Genomic DNA, 12,750 nt, shown 5'->3' on the forward strand with positions numbered 1-12,750 from the left:
GACAACACTTGAGAGGGGCATTATGTGCATTCCTGCGCACTATGCACCATTGGCCCGAATTCCTGTCCGTCATTCCACCACAGCCGCGTCGCTCCGCCCCCTCTTGCGCAGATGTGAGCGCTGATTGGCTCTCCCATTAGTCCTCCGAATTCCCCCGCTGGCCAATCGCTGTCGAGGAGGACGGACCCTTTCCGGTGGAACCGTGTGTCGCGCCTACAGAGCGCACACGGCGTAGAGGAGAGTACGGCGCACGAGTCTCTGGAAGGGAGATAACGGGTTGTGTTTTTGCCCCCCTCTCCACTCAAACAACAAGAACAAACCAAACCTGATTTTTTTAGGGGGGTTTACAGAGTCTTTTGCTCACTAGGAGGAGGGGAAGCGAGGGATTGGGAGCCGCAGGTTTTTTTTTCTTTTTTCGTTTTTTTTTTTGTTCTCGCCTTTTTCCCCGTAAAAGAGGATTCTGTGTGTTTTTCGCGGTGGTGGTTTGTGTTCTTCGCTCTCGCCGCAAAGATGATGGTCGGAGAGGTCGAAGTGAAGGAGCGACCGAGGCCGAGTCCCGACTATTTGATGCAATTATTAAACGAGAAGAAGCTCATGACGAGTTTGCCAAATCTCTGCGGCATCTTCACACACCTGGAGAGGCTTCTCGATGAAGGTAAGAGCTTGGGTGGGTAGGTGGGGTGGGGGGGGACACAGTCTGGACACTGTGTGAGGGGAGAGAAAGAAGGGAGAGGGGGAGACACACACTGGGGGGAAAGGAAAGGAAAGCGGGGTGGGATTGGGAAGCGTGACCACGGCGCAGTCCGGTGTCGGCTCTGGATAACGGTCGCTACCATCGACACCACCAGTTTCCCCGATATTGCTGACCGTAGCAACCGTTGCTGGCCGTCCCAACTTCCACCGAGCAAAACCTGACATCCAGTAGTTAGGCTACGTTACCCCCTTCTTCTTCTTCCTCCTCCTCTCTCCCTCCAGTGTGAGTTTGTTTTTGCACAGCGAGATTGTGTGTGGAGGGACCGAGAGTTGAGTTTGAGCCCTTTAGCGTCAGGCAGACAAGGCTTTCTTTCCCCCCGTTGGAGTTTGTGTTTGTTGCTGCTGCACTACTCTTGACTTTGAGGAGGAGGAGGAGGCGACGAGGCGAGACGAAAACTTTCTCACACTCTTCTCAGTCAGGGGAAAACGCCACCAATGACAACGTAACAACAACAACAACAAAAGTATAGCGAAGTTTTTGGGGCCCCACTTTTTCATATTAATGAAGTGTCAGTGTCGGGTTACGGGGGGTGAGTGAGTGAGTGAGGGGGGGCTGGTTCCACATGTTCCCCAGCAGGTTAGCTTCGGGGTTAGCCACATTTGAAGCTAACGAGCTCTGCTGCGATCCGCTAGTGTAGCTACGTCTTCAAAAAAAAAAAAATATATATATATATAGAGGACGTAACATCGTGTGCGTTTAGTCTCGGACGTGTATGTCAAGAAGTATTATAAACAAAGGGGGGTTCAACTTTCGCTGTCCTCCCCTTGTCGTCGTTTTCTCTTTGCTTCGAGGGGTTGTGTGTGTGTGAGAGTTGTTGCCCAGCGGCCGAGCTTAAAAGCACGGAGGAATGTGTCTGCTTGTTGCCCAAACAATAGCCAGTGAGTTGCTGCTGCTGCTGCTGCTGGGAGGGGGAGTGCACGAAGATTATTTCAACCGTCCAACTTTTTCATTAAAAAAAAGAAAAGGAGGAGGACACCGTTGTTTGCCTCCCTCTTGTTTTTTGTACCTGCTAAAGCATTTGTCTTCAAACGAGAGTATGTCTCGATAATATTTCCTTCCCTTTGCTGCAGCAGCCGTCGTGTTTTCTGTGTGTGTGTGTGTGTGTTTGCCCTACCAAAAATTGCGTCGCCTTTTGTCGGCGGCGCCATCCCGACGGGATTTGTCCGTCTACGTGTATTTCCAAACCATTGTTAGTGTTTTTTTTTTTCTTTTTTGGCACACACACACAGATACACCGCGGCGGCGCAAGATAAACGTGGCTTATTTGCCGTTTATGTTGATGGTATCAATAACATAAGCTGGTCTAAGCGGAAGGTTGGACCTATGGTTTATGTAACTGATCTGGGGACACTAGAGAGCGCCACAGCCCCCCTAGCAGACTGTCCCCGTGCTGTGTTGTTGGGAGTATCGTATTGGACACATTGACACAGATGAATTAGAAATAATATGACTATGTCTGTGTTAATGAATACACGTCTTCAGAGACCCACACACGGCACAGCACAGCAGGCGCAGAGCCCCGTGCATGTGTAATAGTTTCGGCTGCATGTCTGGATGAGTAGGCTCTTCAGTATGTAGTTGCTAAACCGGTTTGCAAAGATTTTCTTGTTTCCTTGATGGGTGATAAACAAGACAGGTCAGGCGTTAAGCGGACAGTTTCACCACGAGGAAGCCACATTAATGCAAAATGTAAAACACTAAACAAAATATTATTACTCAAATTAAGTTTTAACCTTAATGTTAGTTTGGCACAATGAATGTTAATGTTCCTCTGTCTAATAAAGGCCAAATACTGTTTTATTATCTGCGGTGATGTTATAATGTTTTACCACCAGAAAAATGGGCATTTCCGTTTCAGATTGAGTCTATCAGAATTTTTTTATTTTTTTTATTTTGCAGTGAAGTAACAAAACAGTGTTTGTTTAGTTTTGTTTGGGAAGGAGAATAACAGTATTTGAGCAGTGTGATGGTAGTATTTTCCCCACATAAGAATCACCAAGTTTGATTCACTCCACACCCCATAAATGCTTCACAAAAGAAGCACTATGAAGTTGTTGTTTTTAGAAAAGCCAATTGCTTTATTGTTCCCCATTGGGACTGATGGGGTGTGTTGATATTTTCATTGAAGGGAGAGTCAGGAAACAGACTTGTTTTCTTTTTCATTCCCGTTCCCCTTTGCAGTTATACCCAGCCCCAATGGTCGCAGACCCTGGCAGGCTGCTGAATAGCAAAGAAGAGGGACCATGCTCTGTGTAGCGCTCATTTACTCTCAACTACTCAGCTGTGCTGCTGTTGGCACACTGTATGAGCCAAGCCAATGGAAGCAGTAAACCTTTTTTTTTAGATCCTTTGTGGCCAATTGGGATTTTCTTCTATTTTATTTTTTTATTTTTTATTTTTTATTTGTATTTTACACTCATTGGCCTTCAGTTTTTCACACTAAGTAAATCTGTAACGGAGAGTGGCTGCTCTGATCAGGGTTTCCAGTTGTGATTTTAGGGAGGACCGTTAGACCAAGAGATTCACCATGGAACGAACATAGTCCACATAGAACGAACAAATACTTTCTCTGCGTTTCCCTAAAGCCTGTGATCAGAAGGTGCAGAACATATGTAACACAGTATTAGTATTACACTCTTTTCAAAAGGGGGCTAAATTGCCCCTTGTTTTGTGCAGTCACACATTGCTTTGCATTTTGCCCGTGTTACCTACTTGTGTATATATACCATCACTTCTGAGCAATGAGTGCCGAACTTAATCAAGAGTAGAAACGCACTGCACTCAGCAGAGATGTGGTCTGAATGTGGCACAGGCAGTAAGTGCTTTTAAGTAAACGCGACACATCTGAAGCCTGCACATTTTCAATTTTTCAAATCTTTGCTTTGTAAACACAGCCTTTAAATATTTCAAATCTACCTTCAACCTATAAATTCCATCTTTGCTTCTTTTGGAAAGTTAAGTAATCGCGTGACGTGACTTCAGATTTAGAAATGACTAACACTGATTTGCATATCTATTTTTCGTTTCCATCTGTTTTTGTAGCTTTAGAGAAGCCGGGCTGTTTAAAGTTCAGAAACTGCTCCTGCACTGCTGAACTGGTCTGACGCTTCTGCGCAGCGCCTGGCAGGGTGAAAACGGATTAAAAAAAAAAACCTTTCCCTGTCTGGTGTTAAAGAAATCATGGGTGAGATGCTCGCGACTCCACAGCCTAAGGTTTACAAGGGTTTCCACAGCACCAGCCCAAACTTAACCACGCCGCCAAAAATTGCGTGTGTGTGTGATGAAAGCCACCCCAGTGCAGAAGAGGCCTGTCTGACTGTCTGCTTCCTGTTAGGGGCTGTTGGGTTTGCTTTCCCCCTTTGGACGGGGCTGAAGCTCTGATGCGATATTTGGGGCCGGCCGGCCTCCTCCCACTCCCTGTTTGTTCTGCTGTGAGCTGACCCCACCCAGGTCGAAGCAAACGCACAATCCAGTGTGCAGTTTTTGAAAAAGAGAAAAATAACCTTTCCATTTGGCTTAGTCCTCACAAATTTGTCAAGTGTGTGTGTGTTATTTTTAATGTGCTGCGTTAGTTACCCTGTGCTGTCAGATTGCTTCAATTCCAGTGCAGAAAAGTAACTTTTAATTATTTTCTATTTGTACTCTGTGGTTGCTTGTTGTGCATTGATGGATGGAGAACATTTTCTAACTGGTTCTTGCTTGTGGAAAAGATCAACATTACACTCAACCTCCAGACTGTGATTTTCAGTCAGACAGGAAAAGACTCCAGAAGGAAATCTTTAACTTGTGTGGTGTTAATTGCATTTGATCTAGCACGTTTATTTTGTTTTTGTGTGTGTGTGTGTGGAGTTTTCTCCTCAGAGCATTGTGTGTACCTTTTTTTCAGTCAGTGCTGTTTTCATTGAAATGAGGTGGTTTTTCAAGGTGACAAGAAGAAAGCGGTCACTACTTGAAGCAGAAGTAGACACATAACCGTCTCTCTCTCAGTAAAGCGTCGGTTGTCTTTGCAGAGGTACACAAGTTTCTGCATTGTCGATGAAACACCTCTTGTCTCCTGAGTCTGCACTGTTTTGTCGGCTTAAATGTGATTGAGCATCGTGAATAACCTCCCTTTGTCAGGCATAAGTGCAGCAAATATGAGCAACTGCTTTTTAAAAGTCTTTTCCAAATTGTGCGTGTCTCAAAGAGTGTAGTCCTCCGACAGCTGCACGTCTCTGCCCCACCCACCCACCCAACATTTCGTGCATGTCTACACAGCTGTTTCCATGGTGGAAGAAAGCTGACACCACCCGTGTGTGTGTGTGTGTGTCACGCCTGCCCCCAACTTTAGTGGTATGCATGGACGTCCATGTAATGCCGCCAATACGTATGTAGCCCCTCAAGGTCACTCTGGCCGATTGACAGCCCCCCTTTGAAATCCCCTTGCGTTGCAGTTGTTCATCTCCCAGAGGTGACACCTGCTATGGAGGTTTTTTTATGTCTCTTTACGATCTGCCAGCCAACAAGCTCCTTCAAATTGCTGTATTTTCTCTTGGCAGGAGGAGACAGCCCGTATAACATCTAGAGATGTAGCCTACTAGTGAAGCGCTGGCGCTGTTTTAAGGTAGCGGAGCATAGGAGAAAGGAAGAGTTTTTATTTTTTGTTGTCATGAAGTGCGGTGACTAGTCAGATTGACTGAAATATAATATAATCCAAGTTCCCCATACCTTTTCCTTACAGGCTCTTTTTTTTAGCTTTATTTGTATAATAGATTAAATGGCCCATTGTTCCATTGCACGCTGTGTGGTGGAGCTGCGCGGTGCATCGTACCGTGCTCGTTCATGCCACAGCAACCCCCCCCACCCCCTTCTGCAAATACAGTTTTGTGTGTCTGCTTGTTTGTCTCTGTGTGCTGTGATTTAACAGGACATTCCCGGGAGAGCTGTCAGCATTTGGAGGACAAACTGTCTGCTGTCCACTGTGGTGCGTTTGAAGGGAACTGGTCCTTTGGGAGCAGCTGCTTGGAGAACAGATTTTGATAAATGGGAGAATGCTAGAAGTCTGCGTTTGGTTTTCTACCTGACGTCTCATATTTCTGCCAGTCCGTCTCAGTGGCTCTAGCCCCTGATTTCTTTTCTGTTTCTGCGTCTGTGTTGCGGTCCGCGCCTTACTGCCGTAGCTTGACCCCTGGCATTCCTCAACACAGGGCCAGACCTGCGCTCACCTTTGACATGCAATCAATTTATCGGCTAACAAGACTGAGCGCTGCTCGCAAAGTAAGATAGAGCTCAGAGCCGTGAGAGAGCACGGATAGAGTCTGACAGGAAGAGAGAATTAGGGGTGTTAGGCCAGGACTGTTGTTGCAAGCAGAAACCTGTTATAACCCCCACCCCCAACCCTTTTCTTTTCTCTACCCCCCCCCTCATTCTATCCCAAAGCGCCACTTATAAGCTGGAATTTAATTAACCGGGAGCCATTCTGTGAGCTGGTTTACTGAGCCGTCGCCACCAGTGAGAAAGCAGAATTGGAGGCTTTGTGCTGTCTCTCTCTGTCTGCCTCTCTCTAGCCCTCGTGATCTTTTTTTCCCAGTCTCTCCTCCCTGGTTATAAATTAGGTGGTAACACAAGTCTGACAGGGTGAGGTGTAGAGGTTGTGGCAGGACCCCAGCGTTGCCTGGCCTGTCTTCCTTCTCGCTCGCCTCTGTAGCAGCAGCAGCCGTCCTATCCAGCAGCAGCAGCAGCAGCAGCAGCAGCCCCACCACAGTTTACCCCTCCACCCACCCACCCCCGACTCTGTGAGCTTCAATCCCTGTTTTAACTCCCACCACCGGACCAAACTTGCCCCCTTGGCCTCGCTCCAGCCCCAGAAACGCCATTCCCCCCCCTCCCTCCCAGCAGGTGCTGTATGATAAAGTCATCCAACGGCAGCTTGGGCTCTTATCTCAGGCCTCAATCCCATGAGTGCTGGGACCTCCTTATCGCTGCTGCCTCTGCCTGGCCTCCTGTCTCCGTACCCTACCCCGGCCGCCTGGCTGACTATCTAGCTCACTGTCGCCATAACCAAGTGTCTTTCCCTCTATTACGGTCGGCTGTTAGACAACACATTGCTAGAGACCGTTTATCTCTCTGTTTTTCCTGTCTTTTTTCCTCATCCTTAAAGCAAGGCGATCCTGTTAAAATTAACAGTGAATAATGTTAACTAGATGCACAGTGAATTTCCCTGAAAGAATCAAAATGTGTTGCTCTCCAGCAGCCAGTCATTACTGTGTGTGTTTGAGTGGCAACCAGATGAAAAATAACAGTTTTAAAGAGGAAGGTGTGTCAGGGGATGTTGTAATCACTGTTACAACAGCTCGCTGACACTGAATTGTACATTAGATTGTGTCGCTTATTCTTTTTTTCTGTAACCACTGCAGTTACCCAACTTGAATCAGCTTTTACTTTTTTTTGTGTGTTGTCTCGTGTAAAAACATCTACGGGAAGTTACGCCCGTTTCATACTGGAAAGGAGCATGGAGAAGGCGAGTCAGTGGTTTGTTTTTCCTTCAGACAGACAGGGAGAATGAGGGGGAGCTGCTTTTCTTGCTGTGGTGACAAAGAGAACCAGGCTCCTCTTTTTGCTGCTCTCTCCCACAGAGGTGGGTCTGTCTCTTAGCTTTCTTTTGACTAATTTAGATTACATCATGAATCATTTCTCATCTCGTCCCTCCTCCACACACTTGTGCGGATATGCAACACAGGAGAAGTATGGGCCCCACCCTGTCACATTCTTTGAGTGCTTCAAATAGCACTCCCACCCCCCTCGCTCGTAGTAGTCCCCCTTTTTTTCACTCCCCCCTTTTCTCCGCCTGTCTTTGTTTTTTGAGACCTGGCGCTGCAGTTAAAGTTTCTAATAGTTAGGTTTCTCAGGAATCATACCAGCAATATTTGTCACCATTTCCTGTTTCCTTCCCCATTTTTATCATAGAAAGGAGGAGAAAAAATGAGCTGAATGCTCACTCTGTTCCTCTCACTCGCCCACCCCTCTGCATTCATTTTCTCTCTCCTTTCAGAGGAGGAATGGTAAGAGAGCGTTGGCAGCAAGCTCAGGAATTTTACCGGGAGCACAGTCAGAGCACTTAACCTCCAGCCTGGTGTTTGTTTTCCCCACACACTCTCTCATACTGTGTTTTAGCTCAGATTAATGTGAATGCCATCCACAGCGAGGCAGAAGAACTTTTACTTTTACTTTGCTTCAACAATCTTTAAACGTTGAGTGCATAATTTGATATTCAAGAGTTTGGTATAACTGACACAAAAACTCATCAAATTACAGCCAAAGTCCAGTGCTGTTTTTCTAAATGGTTTTAATTTTCATTTTGTGACAGCTTTCCAACCTTTCCTTCATACTCGTCGACTCGAGTTCAGCAGCCCCATCCTCCTCCTCCTCCTCCTCCTCCTCCTCCATCCTGCTTCACAACAGCCCAGTGGATCCGTGTGCTTGTGCTCTGCAGCCTCTGCCTCGGTGTCTCACTAGTCGCAGACTGGCCGATAAATCAAATGAGAATAATTTACCTGTCCCTGTTGTTTCTGTGAGGCTTGGCAAGAGCAGGCGGTGCTGCCATAACCTTCCCTAAGGGCCACAGAAAGTGAGGTGGCAAGATGGTGGGATTCCTCTGTCGTGTTTTTCCACCAAATAGCGAGCACTAAGAGCTGCTTCCATACTCTGTCTCAGCTGCTTCCTCGAATCGATTCTCTACAGCTTTTTACTCTTTTTTTTTTTAGTCCTTACAAGTCAAAGTCCAAGTTATATTCACAGTGCTCCCTGTTGCTTTTGTCTGCTTTGTTGATGCTACCCTATCGATTTTACAGTTTCACTATCAATCAAAGCTTTTACACATACACATTTTTGTCAAATGACGTTTCTTTGCCAAACATTGTATAATGTTCGTTCTGTACCGTTGACCTCAATCCATGTTTTTACTGTGGCATTTCCAACCAAATTTTTTTTGGCTGTAGTTTTTATACACATTTAACATTAACCTCTGGTGCAGCTGTGAACTCACCAAGCTCTCCAACTGCAGCTGTATCATTGTCTTTGTAGACAAGCTCTCCAGCAGCCAGTCATTACTGGAGAAAATTGGGTATTTAGACTTTGTTTTGGTACACTCAGTTATGCTACAGTTTGCTTATCACATTTTGTATTTTTACCTTGAGCAGTCTTTGTTCGATCTGCTTTCAATCTTGAATGCAGCTCATGTCTCATAAAGGTGTTTGCTGCACTGTTTTTTTTGGGGGGGATGATGTTGTCCCTCTAGATTTCCCTGGTCTTTCTTTGAATGAAATTGACATTGTGTGAAAATCTTTCTAGCATGTGGCCACCTTGGGATAGCTTTTCAGCGCTGACAACTGAGATCAAACTCTTAGCAAAATAAGTATTGTCAATGTTGTCTCAAACAACTGTAAATATTGTTCAGTTGTTGTTTAGCTTAAGGTAGAGGCAATGGATGAATGAACACTAGTCCCAATATCTTTTGGGAAAAAACTCAGACTATTGGACGTTGCTTTACAACTGCATGTCAAATACATGCCATTATTAGCAGAACTGATTTTGTACAGGCAACTTAACAGCATGTTTTTGAGGACGGTAAACTGGTTTGATCACATGTCAAAGTGTGTTAAGCGTAAAGCACGAGCAGAGCACGAGCAGGAAGCAGAGTATCCTCCTCTAAGCCTTAATGCTGCACGGCTCTCTGTGAACACAATGAGCATTGTCTGCAACTTTGAGGGCTCGTTCAAAACTGTGGTTATTCAAGTTTGTGGTTGTTGTTTCCACCACCTTATCCTCAGCCACACATGTCGCTCTGTATGAACCTGCAATAGGACGCCCTTTCTTATATTATCAGATTAAAGAGGGGTTGTGAGTTAGCAGCATGTTGCTCAATTAGTTTTTTTGCTCCCTGCTTGTAGCGGTGGAATTTATGGTGGGGTTGAGGAGGAAGTCTGCACAGATTTCTTGAGGCAGCGTTATGCAGTAGTCACTTAAAACAAAAAACACTGCCCCCATAATCCATTCAGCATTGTTTCAATTGCTTGAACAGGGTCGTTTCTCTGTTACTGACAAATTCACACTTAACCACTGTCTGGCCTAACCAGAATTACATGTGTTGCACAGTTGTCTTTTACAGTGGCTGTCTGGCCTGCAGTCTCCTAATGTACAACATGATTTGCTTAGCATAATTTATGTCCATGTGCATCACATCCACCCAAAAAAAGTGACAGTAGCAGTGCATGAATGAAGTCACAGTTGTACAAGCACATGTGAAACAGTTTTGTATCTGCTGCTGTTTGTTTAGCGTTTGCCGTCGCTTGTCTGTTTGTGGCGAGGCTTAAGTCTATCTGTCCTTATCAGTGCAGTGGTTGGGAGGAGATTACCGAGCAGAAACAATGGGTGGTTTTGTATGATTAGTTTTTAATTGGTGAAACAAAGAGCCTCTTTAGCGCTTGTTTGTAACATAGGAAAGACTGGCATAAAAAAAAAAACCCACGATAACTGGCAGGAAAGAATGTGCTGTCTGTATGAAAGGGTTAGCGAGTGTGTGCACCTCGTCCCTGCTCAGTAGATTGATTGTGTTCGCTGAAAAGAAAAAGACGAGCAAGGCTGCCTAGAGCGAGGGGAGGATGGCGAGGGTGATAAAGAACTGTTGGGGGGAGACAGAGGATTCCTATGTGCTGTGAATGAGGTCATCTGGTTGGTTATGAGGAAGGTCGCTGACCCCTCCCTCAGCTCCACACGCCACCCCTCTGTCTATCCCTTCCTCCCCCACAGCTAATGATACACAATGGCTTTTTGTGCTTTAATGGGCCAGACACACACACACACACACTGGGTCATTCCTACCAGTTCACATAGAAGTGTGCACACAAGTGCTGTCTGTCAAACAAGGCTGCTACATTGCAATGCATTTTTATGCACTGCATTTATTAGCTGCACATACCCAGCCATCTTACCAGCGAATCCAGTTCCGGGCTTGTTCAGTAAAGTGAATGAAATAATGCAACTATAAAAAATATTTTATGTGATTAATGCTGATTGCTAACCCATAAAATAATTCCTTTGCTGGAGTAATGTAGTAGGATGGGATCGGAAAACACTTAACCACGATTTATACAGTTTTACCTGACTTTATTGTTGTTTTTGGCAATATGTGTGTGTATGTTAAATGATTGTAAAGTGGTCTACTAAAGGAATGTATTATACTGTTTTGATAAATGACAAATACAAATACAAAATGCATGCTTGTGCTTGGAGAAAACAGTCTGTTGAAAAAGGCAGCATCTATCCTTATTTATTATCCCAGTCGATAACGTCCCTAACCCTGCGTTACTTAGACACTTTTCCCCCTTGACCCTGACCATGACCCCAATTACTCTGGGTTGATTTCCAGATACACTTCTGACCCAAAGATCTAACGGTCTCATCAATGACCAATACACCATATTATAGTAGCTTACACCATGGTCACACAGCTCACAAGTGGTTAAGACCACCCCAGACGTAACAGTATTTAACGGGTCACATAAATCCTAATGGAGCTTTAAAAAGTTACCGTAGAGTTGTTTGATGTTTTAAAAAAAAGGCCCAACCAGCTGGTGCAGTGAAACAGTTTCTGTCTGTGTCTACCCTCGACATGCTGCTCCACTACACTTTGGCCTTAACTCCTGCCATCTTCACTCAGTGTCATTACACAGGAATGTTGTCCATAAAAGACTTGCAACGTGTTGTCTTAATTGTTGTCTTGGAGAAGATTGCAGCTGCTCCTGTCTGTCTGGTGTAAAATATTTTCCCGCTAAAGGTGCGAGGACAAACATGGGGCACAGTGATTTGTCTCATGTTGCTGTAAAAGTTAGAATTTTAAATCGGAGATATGTTTGTGACCCCCTGCATTATAACATCATTTACTGTCAGTGTTATTGGTCCTGTGGGGAAGGTTATAGGCAGCTGCGGATGGACGGTGCAGAGACACATTAGGTGAGACAGGTGTGGCCATGACCAAGGTGCCAAGTTGCCAGCTGTTGTTGACACCTTAAGGTGAAGAATAGTCTGCCAGGAGATGGACTTGTCTCTCTCTGTCCCATGTAATCCTCCTCTCCCCTCTCTTTGTCCACCTTTCCTCTCCTCTCCCCTACTCTGCTTTCCTGGAGAGTGTTTTGTCTGACGTGAGTTTAGGCTGTTTGTGATGGGAGCTCTTCCTGCAACCTTATTTTTATTGAACGTCTGACACTTTCGATGAACCAGACCTCTGTTTTGTCTCCACTCCTCCCTCATCACCATGTATAACACCCTTCTCTCTGTCTGCGCCCCAGACACACATGCAGTGCGCTTGGCTTTCTCACTCACATCTTTTCCTCTCTGTCTCAAACATGTACATGCATCATGTTTATGTCACACTGTTCACTGTGTGTAATAAATGATAGATATTGTGGTGCTTGGCATGAAGAGTGTTTCCATCGTTTTCATAGAGTTCTCCAAAGAAAAAAAAAATCTGTATCTGTTCTCCCAAGGGAGTGACTCATTTTTCCTGGCTTTGTCTTTTTACCTATTAATTTTAGCAGAGCGACTGTAGCTTTCGTCACCCTCTTTTCTACTCTGTCTTCCCGCGCTCTTCTCTCATGTCCCGTTTCTTCTCATTTTTCTTCGGCCGCTCTCCTCTTCCATTTGTTTCCTCCTTTTGCAGCTTCCCTCTCCGTACGCCAATGTGAGCATGTGTGGCAAAAATCCAGCCTTGGGGCTACATTGCCTCTTTCATGTGAGGACCAGTGGTGACATTAAAGGCCCGCAAGGTGGTCCGTCTGTTTGCATCAGCCCAGCTCTCACTGTCTGCTGCCCAGGACCTTAGTGTGCACTCGTCCCTCCGCTCATTCACTCCCAGGCTCTAACATCGGGTGGTGGAGAACAACACGCCTGTGCCTGCTGGCTGTAATTGTGCACATGTATATGCATTCACAGATTTGTTAAGCCCTCTCACCCAAGCGCTT

The 12,750-nt window shown here is 45.5% G+C and overlaps 1 protein-coding gene across 6 annotated transcripts in view; it reads left to right on the plus strand.

Annotated features, from left to right (window-relative positions):
* Nucleotides 1-232: 232 nt before the first annotated feature.
* Nucleotides 233-12,750, plus strand: part of qkia (QKI, KH domain containing, RNA binding a) — a 75,978-nt gene continuing 63,460 nt past the window's right edge. For all 6 annotated transcript variants that reach the window (XM_083998394.1, XM_083998395.1, XM_083998397.1 and 3 more), the window contains exon 1: nucleotides 233-655. In XM_083998394.1, coding sequence (XP_083854520.1) covers nucleotides 511-655 — 145 coding nt within the window. In that variant the 5' untranslated portion in view covers nucleotides 233-510. The remainder of the gene's footprint in view (nucleotides 656-12,750) is intronic.

The sequence above is a fragment of the Trachurus trachurus genome (assembly GCF_905171665.1).
Source record: "Trachurus trachurus genome assembly, chromosome: 22".
In the NCBI taxonomy this organism is placed as follows: domain Eukaryota; kingdom Metazoa; phylum Chordata; class Actinopteri; order Carangiformes; family Carangidae; genus Trachurus; species Trachurus trachurus.